The sequence below is a fragment of the Myotis yumanensis genome, unplaced genomic scaffold (genome assembly GCF_028538775.1).
Source record: "Myotis yumanensis isolate MYYU_CA2020_CCGP unplaced genomic scaffold, mMyoYum1.0.hap1 SCAF_1, whole genome shotgun sequence".
In the NCBI taxonomy this organism is placed as follows: Eukaryota; Metazoa; Chordata; class Mammalia; order Chiroptera; family Vespertilionidae; genus Myotis; species Myotis yumanensis.
Genome location: NW_027223752.1, coordinates 173,518,729 through 173,540,067, shown reverse-complemented (window position 1 = coordinate 173,540,067; position 21,339 = coordinate 173,518,729). Strand labels below are relative to the sequence as shown.

Genomic DNA, 21,339 nt, shown 5'->3' with positions numbered 1-21,339 from the left:
TGAGCTCGGTGTGTCAGCATTTTGAAAAACCCTAACTTAACTCTGGTGCCGTGTCACATATAGAAATATTTGATATTTGCAACCATAGTAAAACAAAGACTTATGTTTTTGATATTTATTTTATATATTCAAATGCTATTTAACAAAGAAAAATCAACCAAAAAAATGAGTTCGCGTGTCACCTCTGACACGCGTGTCATAGGTTCGCCATCACTGACATAGATGCTAAAATCCTCAACAAAATTCTAGCAAATCAGATCCAGCATTACATTAGAAAGATCATACACCATGACCAAATGGGATTTACTCTGGGGATGCAAGGGTGGTACAATATCCGCAAATCAATAAACGTGATAAATAACTAAACAAATTGAGAGATACAAAACATATAAGCATATCAATTGATGCAAAAAAGGCATTTAACAGAATCCAACTCCCTTTTCTGATAAAACTTTCAGCAAAGTGGGAATAGAGGGATCATACCTCAACATAATAAAAGCCTGATATGACAAATCTACAGCCAACATCATACTCAATGGGCAACAACTAAAACCATTTCCCCTAAGAACAGGAACAAGAAAGGGATGCCACTCTCACCACTCCTGTTCAACATAGTACTGGAAGTGCTAGCCATAGCAATCAGACAAGAAGAAGAAATAAAAGGCATCCAAATTGGAAAAGAAGATGTAAAACTGTCATTATTTGCAGATGACCAGATATTGTAAATAGATAACCCTAAAGACTCCATTGAAAAACTAATAGACTTAATAAATGAACTTGGCAATGTAGTGGAATACAAAATTAAAACTCAGAAATCTATGGTTTTTTTATACACCAATAATGAACTCACACAAAATACAAAAAAAGAAAAAGAAAAAAGAAGAGAAATGAACTCACAGAAAGAGAAACTAAAAAAATAATCCCATTTACCATTGCAACAACAATAACAACAAAAAACTAAGATACCTAGGAATAAACTTAACTAAGGAGGTAAAACACCTGTACTCGGAAAACTACAGGACATTGAAAAAAGAGATAGAGGAAGACATAAACAAATGGAAGAATATACTGTGTTCATGGATTGGTACAATCAACATCATTAAAATGTTCATACTACCCAAAGCAATCTATAGATCCAATGCACTCCCCATTAAAATACCTATGGCATATTTAACAGACCTAGAACAAACTCTCCAAAAATTCATATGGAATAAAAAATGACCCCAAAGAGCCACAGCAATCCTGAGAAAGAAGAACAAAGTTGGATGGATCACAATACCAGCTAGCAAGCTATATTACAAAACCACTGTTCTCAAAACTGCCTGGTACTGGCACAAGATCAGACATATAGACCAATGGAACAGAACAGAGAACCCAGAAATCAACCCAAGTCATTATGCTCAATTAATATTTGACAAAAGAGGCAAGAGCATACAATGGAGTCAAGACAGTCTCTTCAATAAATGGTGCTGGGAAATTTGCAAAAATTGGAACTAGATACATGCAAAAAAAATGGAACTAGATTACCAACTTATACCATACACAAAAATAAACTCAAAGTGGCTAAAGGACTTAAACATAAGTCAGGAAACCATAAAAATCTTAGAAGAATCCATAGGCAGCAAAATATCAGAAATATGTCATAGCAATATATTTACTGATACAGCTCCTAGGACAATGGAAACTAGGGAGAAAATAAACAAATGGGACTACATCAAAATAAAAAGCTTCTGCAGAGCAAAAGAAACCATCAAGAAAACAATAAGAAAGCCCACTGAATGGGAGAACATATTTGCCAATGTTACATCTTATTGGGTCTAATCTCCAAAATTTATAGGGAACTCATACATCTTAACAAAAGTAAGATAAACAATCCAATAAAAAAATGGGCAAAGGACCTAAATAGACACTTTTCGAAAGTGGACTCTAGAAGGCCAAGAGACATATGAAAACATGTTCAAAGTCACTAATCATCTGAGAGATACAAATCAAAACCACAATGAGGTAACGTTTCACACCTGTCAGAATGGCTATCATGAACAAATCAACAAACAGCAAGTGCTGGTGAGGATGTGGAGAATAAGGAACCCTCGTGCACTGCTGGTAGGAATGCAGACTGGTGCAGCCACTGTGGAGAACAGTATGGAGTTTCCTTAAAAAATTAAAAATGGAACTCCCATTTGACCCAGTAATCCCACTTCTAGGGCTATCTCCTAAGAAACCAGAAATACCAATCAGAAAGGATATATGTACCCCTATGTTCATAGCAGCTCAATTTACAATAGCTAAGATTTGGAAACAGCCTAAGTCCCCATCAGCAGATGAGTGGATTAAAAAAAAGTGGTACAAGAGAAACCAAGATGGCGGCGCGGCATAGGTAAACACCTGAAATTGCTGCCTCCCACAACCACTTCAAGACTACAACTAAAAGACAAAACAGACATCATCCAGGACCACAGGAAGGCTGGCTGAGTGGAAATTCTAAAACTAGAAGGAAAGAGAAAAGCACACTGAGACTCAGAGGAGGTGTGGAAGTAAAGTGCAAAGGTACAGAGGCGCATGTAGAAAGGGCTGGCAACTGAGGATGTGGTTGTCTTTTTCAATCAGGAGGGAGACACAAGCTCCCAACTGCTCTGAACTCCAGTTCCTTGAGTGTCTGGGGACCCAGACTCATACGGGGAGAAACTGGACTGTCTGGCATCGGGCAGAACTGGAGGGCGGCTTTCTCTCAGAGGTGCTTGCAGTGATTACTGCAGGCCACTGAGACATGGGGGCCTCTTAGGGTAGGACTGAGGGGCAGCCATAGCTGTTTGCTCCACCCTGTTGATTCCCTGAGACCCTGCCCCACCCAAGCTGCAAGCAGAGGCTTTTGCATATGAATGGGCTGGCCCTTTGAGATCTAAAATTACCTAACAAACTGCAGCTGGGTCAGAGAGACCCAGAACATCCAAAAGAAGGCCCAAGGCCCCACAGCAGCTTGCATTGCTTCACAGCTGGGCCTCATCTGGGCACCTCCAAACCCCAAACACAGAAGAGGAATCTACAGATCTCTCCGTAGCTCCTGCTGGGTAGCCTCAGGTAGAGGCTAAATTAACACTTCCTTAGAGATCCAAGAGCCCATGTACCCAGTGGTCAGAGTGCGACCATCCAGATTACAACTCCTCAGATCCATAAGGGACACACTCAGGGGGCAGACTCAGTGAGCACCAAAGCCCCACTGAGGCAAGTCTTGCCCCATAAGGGTGTCTCCAGCACAGAAGTTCTCCCACTGCAGACACAGCTGATTCTCACAGCCAATTGGCCTGGAGGTCAAGTCCTCCCAGTGATACCTACAACAATCAAGGCTTAACTACAACAAGACTGTGCACACAGCCCACAAAGGGGTGCACCAAGACTGTCCACCTCAGGTAATTGGGGAGGCTGAGCCACTGGGCCCTATAGGACACCTAGCACAAAAAGCCACTCTATCAACACAGGGAAGCAGCCAAAATGCGGAGACAAAGAAAGAGATCACAAATGACAGAAATGGAGAAAAGCAAACTACTGGATACAGAGTTCAAAACCACGGTTATAAGGTTTTTCAAGAATTTTCTAGAAACCACCGATAAATTTATTAAGACCCTCAAGGATATGAAAAAGGACCTACTAGAAATTAAGTATACACTGACTGAAATAAAGAATAATATACGGAGATCCAACAGCAGACAAGTGGATCTCAAGAATCAAGTCAAAGATTTGAAATACGAAGAAGCAAAAAATACCCAACTGGAAAAGCAAAAAGAAAAAAGAATCCAAAAATATCAAGATAGTGTAAGGAGCCTCTGGGACAACTTCAAGCGTACCAACATCAGAATTATAGGGGTGCCAGAAGGGGAGAGAGAGCAAGATATTGAAAACCTATTTGAAGAAATAATGACAGAAAACTTCCCCTACCTGGTGAAAGAAATAGACTTACAAGTCCAGGAAGCACAGAGAACCCCAAACAAGAGGAATCCAAAGAGGACCACACCAAGACACATCATAATTAAAATGCCAATGGTAAAAGACAAAGAGAGAATCTTAAAAGCAGCAAGAGAAAAAAAGTCAGTTACCTACAAGGGAGTACCCATACAATTGTCAGCTGATTTCTCAACAGAAACTATGCAGGCCAGAAGGGAGTGGCAAGAAATATTCAAAGTGATGAATAGCAAGAACCTACAACCTAGATTACTTTACCCAGCAAAGCTATCATTCAGAATTGAAGGTCAGATAAAGAGCTTCACAGATAAGAAAAAGCTAAAGGAGTTCATCACCACCAAACCAGTATTATATGAAATGCTGAAAGGTATCCTTTAAGAAGAGGAAGAAGAAAAAGGTAAAGATACAAAAAATGAACAACAAATACACATCTATCAACAAGTGAATCTAAAAATCAAATGAATAAATAATCTGATGAACGGAATAAACTGGTGATTATAATAGAATCAGGGGCATAGAAAGAGAGTGGACTGACTATTCTCGGGGGGTGGAGGGGAGAAGGGGTGTGGGCGTGTGGGAAGAGACTGGACAAAAATCGTACACTTATGGATAAGGACAGTGGAGGGCGGGGGAAGGACAGAGGGTGGGGTGGGAACCGGGTGGAGGGAAGCTATGGGGGGGAAAAAGAGGAACAACTGTAATAATCTGAACAATAAAGATTTATTAAAAAAAATAAATAAATAAAAAGAAAAGAAAAAAAAGATAATATGCATCCCTATGTTCATTGCAACATCCTATATAATAAAAGCCTAATATGCAAAAAAACAAACAAAAAAAACAGTGGTACATCTACACAATAGAATACTATGCTTCTGTAAAAAAAGAAGGAACTCTTACCATTCGCAACAGCATGGATGGACCTGGAGAGCATTATGCTAAGCAAAATAAGCCAGTTGGAGAAAGATAAATATCACATGATCTCACTCATTTGTGTAATATAATGAACAACATAAAGTGATGAACAAAAATAGATCCAGAGACAGAGAAATGTGGAGCAGATCATCAAACTTCATAGGGAAGGCAAGGGAGGGTGGAAGTGGGTGGTTAAGAGTTCAGCCAAAGGACTTGTATGCATGCATATGAATATAACCAATGGACACTGACAATAGGGAGGTGAGAGCATGTGCATGGGGGGTGGGGTTGGCCGGGGAGAGATCAATAAGGGAAAAAAGAGACATATGTAATACTTTAAACAATAAAGAATTTTTTTTAAAAAAAGAATGTATATAAGCAATCACCTACTGGTTCTTCTTCAAACTCTAAATCTTGGCTTTGCTTCCCAGTATTCACAAAAATTATTCTTGCAGAATCATCAATGTTCTGCTTGCCAAATCCATGGAATATAACTGTGTTGCCATCTTATTTCTCTCCTAGTTTTTCTCATTTGAATACATGATACCACCAATCATCCAGTCACTTATACCAGAAATCTTAGCCTTAATTAGCTTTAATCACTTAACCTTAATTCCTCCTTGACCCTCTCCCCTAAATCTAATTCATCAGCAAGTCCAGCCTTTCCAGCTCTAGACCTCTAATCCTCTTATTTTCTCCTTCTCGGTTATAACTATCCTGGTGAAAGCCACATCATCTCTCACAGATCTTACAGTTCTGTCATCATTAGCTCTCCTTATTTCCACAGGTCTCCATGGCAGCCAAGGTGATCTTCCCAAATTATAAATCAGTCTATGTAACTGCACTGCTGAAAACCTTTCACTGATTTTTATTTGTACTTTAAAATGAAATTCAGACTCTGTACCATAGCCTATGAAACCCATCTGATGGGGGTATAAGGGTAATATTTATCCCTTCCTACACACATTCCACAGAAAGGAGAGAACTTGCTTTGTGCAGGAAGAAAATAGTGGAAATATTCCTGTTTTTACTCAGCAACTGCCCCCTCCACTCTCATCCCTTAATACCCCTTTCTTCTCCTACAAGAAAGAGGGAATTGTCTCACTGATGAGACAGGTAACAACAGGAACTGAATGTGTGGCTCAGAGACTTCTTAGGTTCTTTCTTTTAGAATGGCTTCATTCCCTGTTGCTCTTTAGTAAACTGCTTCCCCTCAGGGAAAGTCTGCAGTTCAGTCTGCTTGGGGTAACAGGGGAAATAAGTGGGAAGAGTACCAGAAAGCCCATTTTACTGTATTCTCCAATAACCAGAATCAGTGACAACAGCTGCTATTTTCATCTCCATGAAATCTAACTCCTGAGTCCTGTATCCCACTTGGTTCTAAATTCTGGAATAACACAGAGGGCTTAAAGCCCCCAATTTCACTTCATTGGACTTTTAGCTACTTCTGCAGCTTCATTTTTTGCCACTCTCCCCTGCTTACTAGGCTTCAATTACTCTGGCCTTCTTTCATTTCCTAAAACATGGTCAGTTCTGCCTCAGGCTCTTTGCCCTTCTAGCTCCCTCTGCCTGAAAAGTTCCTCTGGGTTTTGCATGATTTGCTTCTTAGCTTTAGGTCTCACATTCGTTACCATGTCCCAAGAGTGGCCTTCCCACTCAGTGTTACATAAAGTTACTTCCCCACTGCCATTTTTGTCTGCCCCAGTTCCTTATCTGCTTCCTTCACGGTACTTGTCACATCTTTATGTTTTTTGTTTGTCCACCTTTCTCAAATGTGCTCAATGAATGAGCAAGTCTTTATTGTTTACCATTATATCCCCAAGGATTAGATCATAGCAGGCTAGTAGTAAGTATTGGTTGAATAAACAAATGATTACATGAAAATAGCAACTTAGAATTAAGACCTAGTTTGTTGACATGATAATTACAAAGTGTTTATTCCAATTAATTTCCAGGTGAATTTTTCATATTCGTGTAATTGTTTCCTATCCAGAAAACCAGGAATTGGTTTCTTTACCATACAAACCAGGTTCCAAAAGTTCAAAAGTCCAAATGCCTTAGAGAGATAATTATTTTAAGGATGCAGAGTCAAGTTAATAAGTACCTTAACTTACACACATAGAACTATTACTAGGTTCTAGGAAGGAAAAAAGGACATAAGCCCAACCTAACATAGCTCAACGCTTGAGCATCGACCTATGAACCAGGAGGTCAAGGTTCAATTCCAGGTCAGGGCACATGCCCAGGTTGGGGGCTTGTGGGATGTGCAGGAGGCAGCCAATCAATGAGTCTCTCTCATTATTTGATGTTCTTCTCTCTCTCTCTCCTCTCTCTCTCTCCCCCTCCCTCCCTCCCTTCCTCCCTGCCTCTCTCTCTGAAATCAATAAAAGGTGGGTCTGGATGGTGGTTCTGAAAATATAAAAATGTATGTCCATGAAATGATTAAAGTACGCCTACAAAATGAAAAGTCTGTTTTTCTGCCCAGCCTGTGTGCATCAGTGGTTGAACGTAGACCAGGAGGTCATGGTTTGATTCTTGGTCAGGGCACATGCCTGGGTTTCTGGCTCCATCACCAGTAGGAGGTGTGCAGGAGGCAGCTGATCAATGATTCTCTCCAATCATTGATGTTTCTAGCTCTCATTCCCTCTCCCTTCCTTTCTGAAATCAGTAAGAATATATATACATATATATATATTTTAAAGAAAAGTCTATTTTTCAGCATAATTAGAGAATTAGTACATAAATTTATCAAGTACACTCATATATACATATTATATATATATATATCATCCATACATATAGGTTTTTACTAATTTTCATACATTTCAAAGAACAAAATAAATTTAAAATTGAGTACTGAGCTAGCTAGAATAATGCTCCTCCCTGACTCCCAAAATGTCCATGTCCAAGTCCCTGGAACCTGCGAATATGTTACCTTACGTGGCAAAAGGGACTTTGCAGTTGTGATTACATTAGCATCATGAGACGGGAAGGTTATCCTGGATGGTCCTAGTGGGCCCCATATAATCATGAGGGTCCTTATCGGGGAAAGAAAGAGACAGGGGAGTAAGAGGAGATGTGATTGCTGGCTAGAAGGGGTACACAAGCCAAGGATATTAGGAAAGGCAAGAAAACCGATTCTCTTCTAGAGCCTCCAGAAAGGGTTGCTAAACCTTGAGTTTAGCCCAGTGAGCTCCATTTTGGACTTCTTACCTCCAAAACTGCAAGATATAAATCTGTGTTACTTTAAGCCAATAATTGTGTGGTAATTTGTTACAGCAGCCATAGGAAACTAATACATTAAGCAAACTTTATTCAGTCCTTAATACTTCAGAGTTTTACAGCACCTCAGGATCATCATTATAAGAATTAATTACTGGTGAACTGTAAGTAAAAAGTCACACTTTTCTGTTCAGAAGTCTGAATGAGCATTTTTATTACAAAACCTATATAAGCACTAATCAGGGTTGGAGATTAAATTAGAATACGTCTTCTTAAAGAAGTTTTTAGGTGAATTTTTAAGTAGAAAAGGAGACAGTAGGTCCTTCATGAGGATCTAGAAAAGTGCTAAGAGTAGGAAAAAGGACAATACTGGTGATTTGAGCTACATATACTATTCCTGTGTATAAAGGAATAGTATATACTTTATATTCCTGTATATAAAGGAAGCAAGATAATCTAACCAGAATCCCTTTTTGAATTATTTTATTTTTATCTAACAGGCATTCTTAGAAGGCTGATAATTTGTTTCACAAGAGAAAGTATGGTTATAAGCCTATTGATATAGATTACTACATTAACATCCTATTACCTGAAAAGAAAGGTATTCTTAGTTGGAAACCAGATAGGTAAACTGGCTAATGTGAAGTTGGTAAGATAAAATGTAGGTGTCTTTTCCTCATGCATAGTCATAGCGAAGGTGAGCTGAGGGATGAGGAAACACGTTTATATAAGGCAGGGTGATGAAACGAAAGGAGCAGGGACTTTGAAATCAAACAGACTTGGTTCAAATTCCAGCTTTACCTTTAATTGGTCATGCGACATTAGGCAAATTAATTAAAATAGTTTGACTCTCCATTTCTTATCTGTAAAATATCTAACTCATGTGGTTAGTATTAGATGTTAGTATTACATGAGAGTTTCTGACACATAAATAATCCTAAGAGCACCAGGCTTATTGCAATTACTTCTCAGTTTTGCCTTAGGCCAGCCCAGCTTTGGAGGAATGGAATGTTTTAAGACAGAGTATTGCTCTAGCAAGTCTGCGAGGATGTGCCTATGTGGGTAGATGGGGTGGAGAGGAGAGGTAATTTCACGTAGTAGAACTTAATGCCTCTATTAGAACCAAGCACAATAAGAAAAAATATTCCTTAATTTTGAAAAACAGTTCATAGTGTCTCCCCTTGAGAGACATAATATCAGTCACAATTTTTACAAAGAAGAAATCTGAGAGACAGAAACAAAGTGAATTGCTCCCAAAGACAAATGAACTGCCTAAGAAGTAGTTAGAGGTGGAATAGACTCCGCATTCTTATGTCTTGAACTCTCTTTCCTTCTAAGATAATAGCCTAACCATTAAGTCTCTTGGTGTTCTCAAGCCACCTATTATTTTACTCTGGCACTATTTCCTCATTATAATGAAATGTGGAAGATACAGTGAAGTGAGGAAACTCAGTAAGGTGCCTGTAAACTGAGATTGCATTGTTCTCAGCTGATATCTCACTAACGAACTCTTTAAGGACTGAGTTAAATTTGAAGTTTAGGGGAAAGGAAACAAAGTTTACTCTTACTTATCAAATGGTCTGAAAACATACAAATATTACAGATTCCTACATGTTATGATTTAGAATCTTGGAAGCATAGCAAGCTTTTAAACCCCCTTTTAATGCAACAGAATGGCAAAGCCAACTGAGATTAAAATAGGTTGAATATTATTTAAAGAATTACTGAGCCTAAATTCTAATTAAAAGTAACTTTGTTAAGTATTCATAAATACAATAGTATAGTAGTATAGAGATCCCGCCTTTTACACTTGTAAAGTTCAGAGAGGCAGTAGAAAAAAATACTTACATAAGAAACTCTTGCTTCAAACAAATATATTTTACAAACCAGTATTACTTTTTAGTCTGTTGAGGTCACACAAAATATAAGATATTTTCCCTCAACACATTTATCCAAATATTACTGTAATGAGGGGTTGAGTTAGAAAGTCTTAGATTTTGTTTCCTTTATTAATTATAGATCCTAAGTTATTTAACCTCTCTCATAATTTGTATAGCTGAGATCATTGTACCCCCGACAGAAACAATGCTACACAACATCTAATCAATCACCAAGTCAATACTACTTCGTTAATATGTCTTAAGACTGTCCATTGTTCTCTATGCCCACTGTTTCCATTTTAGTTCAACTCACGTCTGGAATATTACAACAGTATTCTAACAGCCTCCCAGTCTCGTCTAGTAGTAGTAGTCCTCCCTTATCTGAGGTTTCACTTTCCCAAGCTTCAATTATCCACAGTCAACCTGGGTACAAAAATACTAAATGGGATACTACAGAATTATACTTCACAAATTTTAAATTGTGTTCTGAATATCGTGATGAAATCTCATGCCTTCCCACCCAGGATGTGAATCATCTCTTTGTCCAGCATATCCACACTGTGTATCCTCCCCGCCATTAGTCACTAAGTCATCTTCTCAATTATCAGATTGGTTATCAGAGAGAGAGAGACCACATGATACCCACATAACTTTTATTATAGTATATTGTTATAATTGTGCTATTTTATTATTAGTTGTTAATCTCTTACTGTGCCTAATTTGTAAACTTTATCATAGGTATGTATGTAAAGGAAAAAAACAATATATACAGGGTTTGGTACTATCAGTGGTTTCAGGCACCCACAAAGGATCTTGGGATGTATTCCCTGTGGATAAGAAGGGACAACAGTATTAGATCTCACTATTGCTACACACCAGTATGTTGGGACTCACTGCATGCAGCAAGCCTGGAAAACCCTGTGTTTTTTTTTAAAATTTTATTGTTTAAGGTATTACAAATAGTATCTCTCTCTTTCTCTCTCTCTCCCTCTTTCCCCCAGGAGAGGCTGGGGGGAGGTCAACCCAGTGGTTTTAATTAGTCGGAGGGCTGAAGGGATGGTTTGTGGATTCAAGCAGAATACAGTGGGGCCTTGACTTACGAGTGTCCCGACTAATGAGTTTTTTGAGATACCAGCTGTCTCTCCGCTGATTTTTTGCATTTAGTTGATAGAGTAATTTGAGTTAACGAGCTCGGTCTCCGGACGATTAAACTTGTAAGTCAAGGCCCCACTGTAAAAAAAAAAAAGGCACTTAAATCAGCATCAGGTGGGAGGTCACAAAGCCGAGTCAGCTGCTTTTGCTAGTTTCAATTCATACATCCAAACGGAAGATAGAAAATGCTCTGAGAAAGTATTATAATATATAATTAGAAAAGGAAGGAGCAGGAAAAGTGAAACAAGTGAACTAGAAAATCTGGAAGAGATTGATGAAGGTTGAGGAAAGAGAAAGCAGGATGAAAAATGAACAGCAATACAAAGGCCCCCAATGGCCTTCTGGGAGAGTCCAAAATGAATGTGGAACAGGTAGGGTGTGTGTTAGGGATGGAATCATGTCCCCAGCAAATTCATAGGCTGAGGTCCTCAGCACCTGTATCTCAGAATATGACCCTTTCGGAAACGGGGTCATTGGAGTCATTATAGTGAGTTCAAGATGAGGTCATCCTAGAGTAGCCGGGCCCCTAAGCTGGCTGGTGTCCTTGTGAAAAAGGGACATTTGAACAGACATGCCACAGGAAGGGTGGAGCTACGGTACCGCAGGCCACAGACCCACCAGAAGCGACAAGGCCTGGAAGGGATGCCTCCTTGTGACGTCAGAGGGAGCCCGGCTCTGCCAACCCCGGTTTCAGCCATCTGGCGTCTCGCACTGGGAGGCAATCTGCCCGCCTTGTTCTAAGCCACCAGCTTGTGGTGCTTAGTTATAGCAGCGGCCCTAGGAAGCTAACTCAACTTTGCAAAATTATTGAGGCAAAAGAAAAGAACATCCTAATATCACAGAAAGCAAAGGCTGGTAGCTCAAGAGGTGCCCGATTGTCTCGTCTTGTGCAGCAGAAAAGTTTTACAGCTTTGACATCTGCAGCTCAATTTTATTTTCCTGTCTTACCAAATCTCTTTTTAGCGATAGTTTTGTTTTAGGGGGAAACAGAAATCACATAAAACCTGCTCTCTGCTGAACAAATTACAAGGCCCGTTCGGACCTGGGTGCTGGTAGGATGTCGTACAAACGGAAACCGACCTGACTGTAAGAGGGGGCCACGGACGAAGAGGGTAAAACGCGCCTTTTCTCAGCGTTGGATGGGAAAGTAAAAGTTGAAAAGGTGAAGAAACCTCGATTTAACTATTCAGCACCTCCCTCCCACAGGTTGTGCGGCTCACTGCTCCCCTCTCCGCTGCAAGACCCGACTCCTGTCCCCGACTACGGAGGAGCCCGGGCCGGACCCGGCGGCGGCGACTGGGCAGGTTCCCCGCAATCCCCGCCCTCCGCGCCGTGCACCAGCGCCCGCCCCCTCCGCGCATGCGCAGCCGGAGGGCGCCCTGGGTAGGGAGCGCGCGGCTCAGGTTTTCCCCGCAGCTGGGAGGGGCCGGAGCCATCGGCGGCCCAGCGGACCCCGGAAACTGCGGCCAGGCCACCGGAGGGGCCGCAGCCAACTCTGCCCGGCTTTCATTTCCCGGCCGCGTTCAAAGGGAGCGGGGCGGAGCTGGGGACATCCCGGTAGGGTGGAGCCCGGCGCCGGAGGCACTTCACTCCATGGCTTCTCCCGTGTCCTCCGGGGAATGGAAGCCCGCGCCCCTCTAGGAGGGGGAACCACACTCTCCCCGAGGAAATCCTGGGCGGCCCCTCTCCCTGGCGGCCCCGACCGCTCTGTTCTTACGCCAGCCGCAGCCAGGAAAGCCTGAACTGTCACCGAGATGCCCACTAATAACCAGCGCCCTCCCAGCGGGCCCCCGGACGGCCCTGAAAACGGGCGTCCCTCAGCATCCGTCTCCCAGAGGCGCTGGCCTCGCCGCCCCGACAGTTCGGAACCTCCGCCTGGCTTCCCCCCGCCCGGGCCGGCGCCTCGTCCTCCGGGAAACTCCCTCCACTACTGCCAGCCGTCCCGTGTTGGACGCCGGCCCGTCATCCGGTGGTGGGCTGGCGGAGTCGGGGTAGTAACCCTGAAGCTAGCCCTCCGTCCGGGTCCGGGCTTCAGAAACGCTGTGCGCCGCCTTTTCAGGGCCCGCCCTCCGCCCCTCAGGCGGGCACGCCGGAGCCCCTCCACCTGCAGACACACGCCCACCCGCCCGCTCAGACTCGCGGGCCACCCGGGGGTTGGGGGAGGGAGGTCCTGCGCATGCCCGGCGGGGAGGGCGGGGCGCGCGGGGCGCACGGGCTGCGCGTCGGGGCGGGCGCCGTTCCGGCCGCCTCGGCGCCTCCGCTGCCTGCCCGCCCGGAGCCGCGTCCGCTGCAGGCCGCGCCCGCCGCCGCCCTGCCCCGCCCCGCCCCGCCCCCCGTCGCTCGTCCCCGCCGCGGCCGCGCCGCTTGCAGCAGCAGCAGCAGCAGCAGCAGCAGCAGCACCAGCACCAGCTGCTCCTCCCCGGCTGCCGACCCCCGCGGGTCCCTACCCGGCTGCGGGAGAAACCGAGGTAGAGGAAGGATACAGCGCCGTGCCGCCCGCCCGGGAGACCTCCGCCTCGTCCTCCCGGCGCTCCGCCGCGACCTCCCGGCGCGCCGCCTCGCCCTCCCGGCTCTCCGCCTCGCCCTCCCGGCTCTCCACCCTCGGGAGCAACATGGGTAAGTCACCCTTCCTCCCCCGTCATCGCCTGACATTTTTCTCTCTCTCGGCGTGTGGCAGGGTGGGAAGCATTTCTCGCGCAAAGTTGCCGATTTCTCGAACCTCCGGGTGTGAGGCGGCGGCTCTTGCTCCGGGGAGAGGGGGCGCACGCGGAGCGCACGCCGGGGCCGCGGGGCCGGGAGGGTCCCGAGCGCGGGCCGGCTTCGGACCGCCGCCCACCCCGGCACCTCGCCGCCTCGCTCCCCTCCTCCACCCTTCCTGCCCGAGTCCGTGCCCGGCCCCGCGGAACCGACCTCGGGGGCGCCGTCTTCGGCCCCATCCGCCGTCCTCCGGGGGCCGCCCGCCTCCTTTCCCCGGTGTCTGCGGGCTGCGAGCTCGGGTCCGACCGCGAGCCAGACCACTTCACCCAACTTCCCTGGCCGGGCGGCCTCCCCCGCCTTGGGGACCGCTCGTGCCGACGCGGGGAAGTGCGAGCCAGTCGTGCTGTGTGCGGGCGATGTTGCCACCTGCACGGACAGGGCGAGAGCGGACAGACACGGAGGTTGGAAGGGATGGCTTGTCAGAGGCCACGGGGGCCGTGGGGAGGATGGACAGCCGCTGGCTGTTGTTGGGTGACTACCATGTGCAAATACTGCCGTGCTCACCGCATCTCTTGGGCTCCTTCGCCTGTCTGCCGTGGCAGGAAGCGGCACCGCCGAGCCCGATACCAAACTTACATCACTTATTCCTTCCCAGCCTCCCCGGACTCATCTACAGAATCTGATGCCTTTGTATAGTAAATCTGAAGAGATTGGTTTTAAGGAAAGATTTAAATGCAGATATGTTTTCTAAAACGACATGTAATTCATTCTGCAGTTTTCCCTGAATTTGTGGCTTAACTGTTAAATTCAGTGATTTGCAAAGCGTCTGATGAATCCCATAATGTAATTAAAGGCCGAAAGTTTTTAAAGAATATAGTAGCCATTTGGGAATGCCATATTAATTTTTACATGTTCCCTGGTTGGCTTTCACTCCTGCCTTACCATAATTTCTTCTTTTTAAATGTGCTCCATAGGCATCTGCCAACCCAGACTTTCCCCACCCCTCTGTGCAAGTTATTTTAAGCTGAAATGAGTGTGGTCCTTTCATCTGTTGTGCAGTGTTCAGCAGATCCAGCGTTAGGTCATGGCACCCCAGAATCCTCAAGGAAGTATCCAAAAAATGTACAAATGGTTGGTGTCCATGGAGCTTCCTTGAAAAGCATATGCTTCAAGGTCTGATTCAGACCTTTGGCCATAGATCTGGAAGAAGCCAATGTTGCAGGAAGTGGTATGAATGAAAAATGAATCTAGGATCCTGAATTTTATTTTCATTTTTTCACTGTTTTCCCTTTTAATGTACTATTAAGTATGCTGAACAAATATCTGTAAAAATTGGGTGGCCCATTTATGTGTACCTAGCCTTCCTCTGACAGTATAGTGTTAAGTAATTATTAATATAGGTTATTGGACACGTTATGTCTTTCTCTTGAACATACAAAATTTTACTTCTCAATTAGAACCCACAAGTTTTGTCTGTAAAATACATTTCCCCATGTTTCAAGGTGAGCTAAAAAAATATCCATTTAACTTAAATTTTAACTTGCATGTTGCATCAGTACCTTTTCAATGGGAAAAACCCAATTCTGTTGTAATATTAGTGAATAAAAATACTCAAAACAAATGAAATTATTTACTTAAATAATAACCTTGAAAATCATGAATGTTACTGCTTGATTTTATTTTATTTTTTAATATATTTTATTGATTTTTTACAGAGAGGAAGGGAGAGAGATAGAGAGTTAGAAACATCGATGAGAGAGAAACATCGATCAGCTGCCTCCTGCACATCTCCTACTGGGGATGTGCCTGCAACCAAGGTACATGCCCTTGACCGGAATCGAACCTGGGACCCTTCAGTCCGCAGGCCGACGCTCTATCCACTGAGCCAAACCAGTTTCGGCACTGCTTGATTTTAAAAAGGCCTAATAGAAACCCATCTCTCATTAGAAGGTTCTCAGGTAACTCTTGATTAAATTCATCTCTCTCTTTCATAGAGCTCTGTTTGTACCTTATTGGGAGCTTTTTAGCACTTACATAATCTGCCTTATAATGGAGCTGTTTATGTGTGTGTTGTGCATTTAGTCATGAGTTCCAGAAGATGAGAATTGTCATTAATTTTTGTGTCCTCAACAGTGCTTTCCACATAGTAGGTATTCAGTAAATCCTTGTTGAATTAACTGTTTAACTTAAAACCTATCATTTTAAACTGGTGAACCTGAAAGTATGGCTCTACACAAACATTTGGGTTGATAGATGTTATGAAGGTGTGGAGAGAGGGAAACCGAGAAGTATAATTATACTATGACTGGCCCGCTCTAAAAAAAAGTTTGGTTGTGTTAGTGATAGGGTTTGGGGGCAGCCTCCAGGCAAGCCATTTCCTTCTACACTACTGTTTTCAATGGTAAGGCGATTGAGTGTATGATCATTAGGTATATACAGTAGTGTAAAATTGAAACCTTGGAAAGCAATTTTATATTCTGAGCCAAGGAAGTTTTTATAATTATTCATGTACACATAAGAGGTGGAAGGTGTACTGATCAATGTTGAGGGAAGGGCGGGAATCACGTTTTAATCTGTCATTATAAAAAATTAAATAAGGTGACTTTTACAAAAGATATTCTCATGGCAGTGATTTTTCTCCATAAGAAAGTGAAGGAAACTTCTTATATAATTTTATGGACCATGCTATTATTTTATGTATATATTTTATTTTAAATTTAACATGTATTTAGTATTTATTGAATGTCAGCATGTGCAATATACTGTGGGAGGACAAAGATGAATAAGACATTCATATTTCAAGTTGCTTGTAATCTTAACAGGAAGGATGTAACATACATAGGTAAATATAGTAGAAGTAAAGTAAAAGTTATATTAAAAATAGCATTTACATATATATTATAGAGTCAGGATGGAGGGATGATTTTTGAAAAATGATGTTATTTGAAACAAAGGTTGGGTAAGTTTCTGAAAGATACAAATGAATGAAGACTGTTAATAAGGTTAGGGTTGGGAGGAGAGAAATGACATAAATGAAGATAGATAGGGACTATTCAAGGAGTTTCCAAATAATATTAAATAGCCATGTTGGCTGGAGCTAAAGATAAGGAAAGTGGATGGCAGAGATGAAAAAGTATTAATAGATAAAGACCAGGTAATGGAGGACTATAAATGCCAAGCTGAAGAAGTTTTTGGATTTGAATTGTCTATTGAGGAACTATTAAACATTTTTATTTGGTGAAGTGATGGATCACATTTGTTTGTGGTTTGGGAAAATTAACTTGTTGATTGAGTTCAGGATGAATTAGATGAGAAATTAGAGAATGCTTCGGAAGCAATGGTTGTTGCAGTTTGGGTGAAGGTATTTAATGGCTTGAACTAGGCTCAGGCAGTGGGAATAGAATATTGCAAATAAAGAACAGGATTTAGTTGGTAACAGCTCCAATATGGAATTGAGAAAGGAGTTATACATTATCGCCTTGGCAATAATGAGAATGTGCAGTCTATTAAGATGTTGAATCCATTAGAGGAGGAAACAGCAATAGTCAATTTTGGACCTTTAGAGTTCGACTTTTGGTCTGTCGTTTACATGATCTGTTCCTTGATGACAGTGACTTTCATATTAGGTTCTGAATACATTTCTAGCACTAGTGTCTGGCACATTGCAGCTATGCAGTAAAAATTTATTGACTGACTGAAACTAGGTACAGAGTATTTAACAGTTATTTTAACTCTTAAGATAAAATTCCAACTAGAGATCTGGAAGTTATCCACAAATATACTGCTATGATATTTTAAGTTTGGTGGGAGGATGAGAATCAACAAAGAAAAAGGAAGAAAATTTGTCCAAGGTAAGAATCTTGAAGAATACCCTATAGATAGAGGAAAGGAGTGAAATGATTTGACACTGAAAAAGAACTAGAAAGACTGGAATTGGCCTATAGTTGGTTTCAAGAAAGAGTAAATGGTCAAAAAGTTGTTTATTGCTTCAAAACAATTAGAGTAATAAGGACGGAGAAAAGGCTCTAAATTAATGTGGTTTAGTTAGTATACTACCCAGTGTGTGTGTGTGTGTGTGTGTGTGTGTGTGTATGTATGTACCCTTCTACACTAATAAAAGAGAAACATGGTAATTAGCATACGACCGCAACCCTTCCCATTGGCTAATCAGCATATCCTTATGCAAATTAACTGTCAGCCAAGATGGCGGCCGGCAGCCATGCACTGAAGCGAGCAGGGAGGCTTGCTCGCTTCAGTGACTGCGGACTCCAACGTTCCCCGCCTAACTTGCAGGCCTCTCAGCTGCAACTCTAAGCAACTATGTACTATGTTGCAAATAAGAAGCTAAACAAAACCCCAGAAACCAGCCGGACTGAAAGCCAGCCTGACCGCAACATTGTATCGATGTTTTCAGCAGCCGGGCCTCAGAGCTAAAGCTGGCCCAGAATTTAAAAAAAAAGAAAGAAAACAAGGAGCAGTTGGGAGCTTCAGTCACTCACCAGCCGGAAAACAGCCCTCAGCCCCTCACCCAGACTGGCCAGGCACCTCAGTGGGGACCCCCACCCTGATCCAGGACACCCTTCGGGGCAAACCAGCTGGCCCCCACCCATGCATCAGGCTTCTGTCCTTTATAGTAAAAGGGTAATATGCCTCCCAGCACCGGGATCAGCAGAGCAGCGAGGCTCCCAGCACCGGGATCAGTGTGACAGGGGGCAGCACCCAAACCCCCTGATCACCCTGCGGCTCTGTGTGTGACAGGGGGCGGGGCCACAACCTCCCTATCCGCCCTGCTCTGTTCGTGACAGGGAAGGCGCCCCAACCCCCTGATCAGCTCTGCTCTGTGCCTGATAGGGGGGAGCTCCCCAATCACCTGATTGCCCTGCGGCTCTGTGTTTGACAGGGTGCAGCGCACCAACCCCCTGATCGGCCCTGCTCTGTGTGTGACAGGGTGTGGAGCCCCAACCCCCGCCCCCCCCCCCCCCCACGGGCCCTGCTCTGTGTGTGACAGGGTAGAGCCATAACCTCTCCATCGGCCCTGCCCTGAGTGTGACAGTTGCGGCGCCCCAACCCCCTGATCGACCCTGCTCTGTGGGTGATAGAGGGTGGCGCCCCAACCCCCTCCACGGGCCTTGCTCTGTGTGTGACAGGGTAGAGCCATAACCTCCCCATTGGTCCTGCCCTGAGTGTGACAGGGTGCAATGCCCCAACCCCCTGATCCGCCCTGCTGTGTGTGACAGGGGGCGGTGCCCCAACTCCCCTATCGGCCCTACTCTGTGAGTGACAGGGGGCAGCTCCCCAACCCCCTGATCGACCCTGCTCTGTGTGTGACAGGGGGCGGCGCCACAACCTCCCGATCCGCCCTGCTCTGTGTGTGACAGGAGAAGGCGCCCCAACCCCCTGATCCGCCCTGCTCTGTGTGTGACAGGGGTGGCGCCACAACCTCCCCATTGGCCATGCCTTGAGTGTGACAGGGGGCGGTGCTCCAACCCCCCAATCGGCCCTAACCTGAGCGTGACTGAGGGTGGCATCGCAACCTCCCGATCCGCCCTGCTCTGTGCATGACGGTGCGGCCCCCCAACTCCCCAATCGGCCCTGCTCTGAGCCCACCAGGGGCTGCACCTAGGGATTGGGCCTGCCCTCTGCCACTCGGGAGCAGGCCTAAGCCAGCGGGTCGGTATCTCCCCAGGGGTCCCAGACTGTGAGAGGGCACAGGCCGGGCTGAGGGACCCCCCTCTCCACCCCCCCGAGTGCACAAATTTTTGTGCACCGGGCCTCTAGTTTATATAATAAAAGCCTAATATGCTCAGTGTCCGACCAGCCGCTATGATGTGCATTGACTACCAGGCGGCAGATGCTCCAACCTGTAGTTTAGCTTGCTGCTGGGGTCCTGATGATCAGGACTGGGTGAGACCCTGGAACCCTCCCACGGTCCCTCCCCAGCCCCGATCATGCCCTTTCCCGGGACCCCTTGGGTGATGTCAGAGAGCCAGTTTTGGCCAGATCCCCGCAGGCCAGGCCAAGGGACCCTGGGCCTCTTATATATATATTTAAAAGGCATCTTTAAGAGGTGTGGTAAATGTGGAGGTGAGTTGTAAAAGCTAAGTGATAATGAGTAAGTAGAATTAAGAGTTTACTGTGTATAGTCATGCTGTATTCCTTGACCAGTTTAAAGATGTGTAAATTAGCATATATTTTTTAACATTTTAAAAATATTGCACTTTACATGGAATGACACATGCTATTTTCTTGCCCGAGAATAATTTGTAATCTCACCACAGTGCCTCACATCTCTTTGACATGCCTTTGACTTAGTTTAGAAACTTTTATTTTTGCAATATCTGTCATGCAGAATGAGTTTAGGAATGGTTTTATAATTTTACATGGCATATTGCATAAAATTTTTTTCTTTTTTTTCGTTAATCCTCACCCAAGGATATTTTTTCCATTGATTTCTAGAGGAAAGAAGGGAGGGGGAGAGAGAGAGAGGAACATCTAGGTGAGAGAGACACATTGACTGGTTGCCTCCCGCACACACCCTGACCAGAGGCTGGGGATCAACCCTGCAACTGAGGTATGTTTCCTTGACCGCCCTTGACTGGAATCCAGCCTGCCAACGCTATAATCATTGAGCAATACAGGCTAGGGCCATAAAGGTTATTCTTACCAGTTAATGTATTTTATCCCTCTTTATTTAGTCTTTGTGAATTTGGAATTTCTCTAGTTATATTTATGCCTCTAATTTTCCTCTTATTTCCTAGAGTTTTGTTTTTCTCTTTAAATGTGTACAGTAGGTCCTTGAGTTACGTTGGAGATCCGTTCCTATGGCGAGACATAATGCGATTTTCACCGTAAGTCGGAACCACCTACATAAACACCTACATCACTCACATGGAGCACATACACAGCAGTAATGAAGTGAAACAGTAAAAAAAAAATAAAAGAAAGAAACAATTCCTTACCTTTACTTGTGGTAAATAAATAATAAAAAACATAAAGTACATATGTACATACGTCAAAATGACGGAACTTTTTTTTTTTTTTAATAAATGAGAGATGGCGATGTAACCATGAAACAACATACATCAAGTCTCAAGTAACCCGAGAACTGTCTGTATTTGGCAATATATATTTTTTTAATCCTTGTGCTTTAAGTCCAAGAATGGTTTCATGGATAAATAGTGAAAAATAGTACTTTACTTGCACTTTGCATGTCAGAGTAGAGTGATAAAATGTTTTTGTAATCTGGTGGTCACTAAAATTAATTTTTTAAAAAGAGCATAGATGATAGATAGACTGGTTCAATAATTTTTCTTATGTTGGTATTATATCTATTTTGTATATGCCCTCTTTTTTGTTTTCATATGGGAGAAGGGCTAAATTCACTATCCTTGGGAGAGTCCTGTTCTGAAATCACAAGTACTACTATTTGGAAAGTGATAATAGCCTTAATTCATTTTGAGATCCATAGAGTTTTAACTTTCTCAGTGGAATGATGGGACTTCTATCACTGGAGAAATAT

General features: G+C 43.7%; 1 protein-coding gene and 1 pseudogene across 4 annotated transcripts in view; one reads left to right on the top strand and one right to left on the bottom strand.

Moving 5' to 3' along the window:
- The window catches only part of LOC139022176 (glyceraldehyde-3-phosphate dehydrogenase, testis-specific-like), a 33,048-nt pseudogene extending 19,311 nt beyond the window's left edge, over positions 1-13,737 (bottom strand).
- The window catches only part of RAP1GDS1 (Rap1 GTPase-GDP dissociation stimulator 1), a 136,926-nt gene continuing 129,141 nt past the window's right edge, over positions 13,555-21,339 (top strand). For all 4 annotated transcript variants that reach the window (XM_070392405.1, XM_070392415.1, XM_070392401.1 and 1 more), the window contains exon 1: positions 13,555-13,739. In XM_070392405.1, coding sequence (XP_070248506.1) covers positions 13,736-13,739 — 4 coding nt within the window. In that variant the 5' untranslated portion in view covers positions 13,555-13,735. The remainder of the gene's footprint in view (positions 13,740-21,339) is intronic.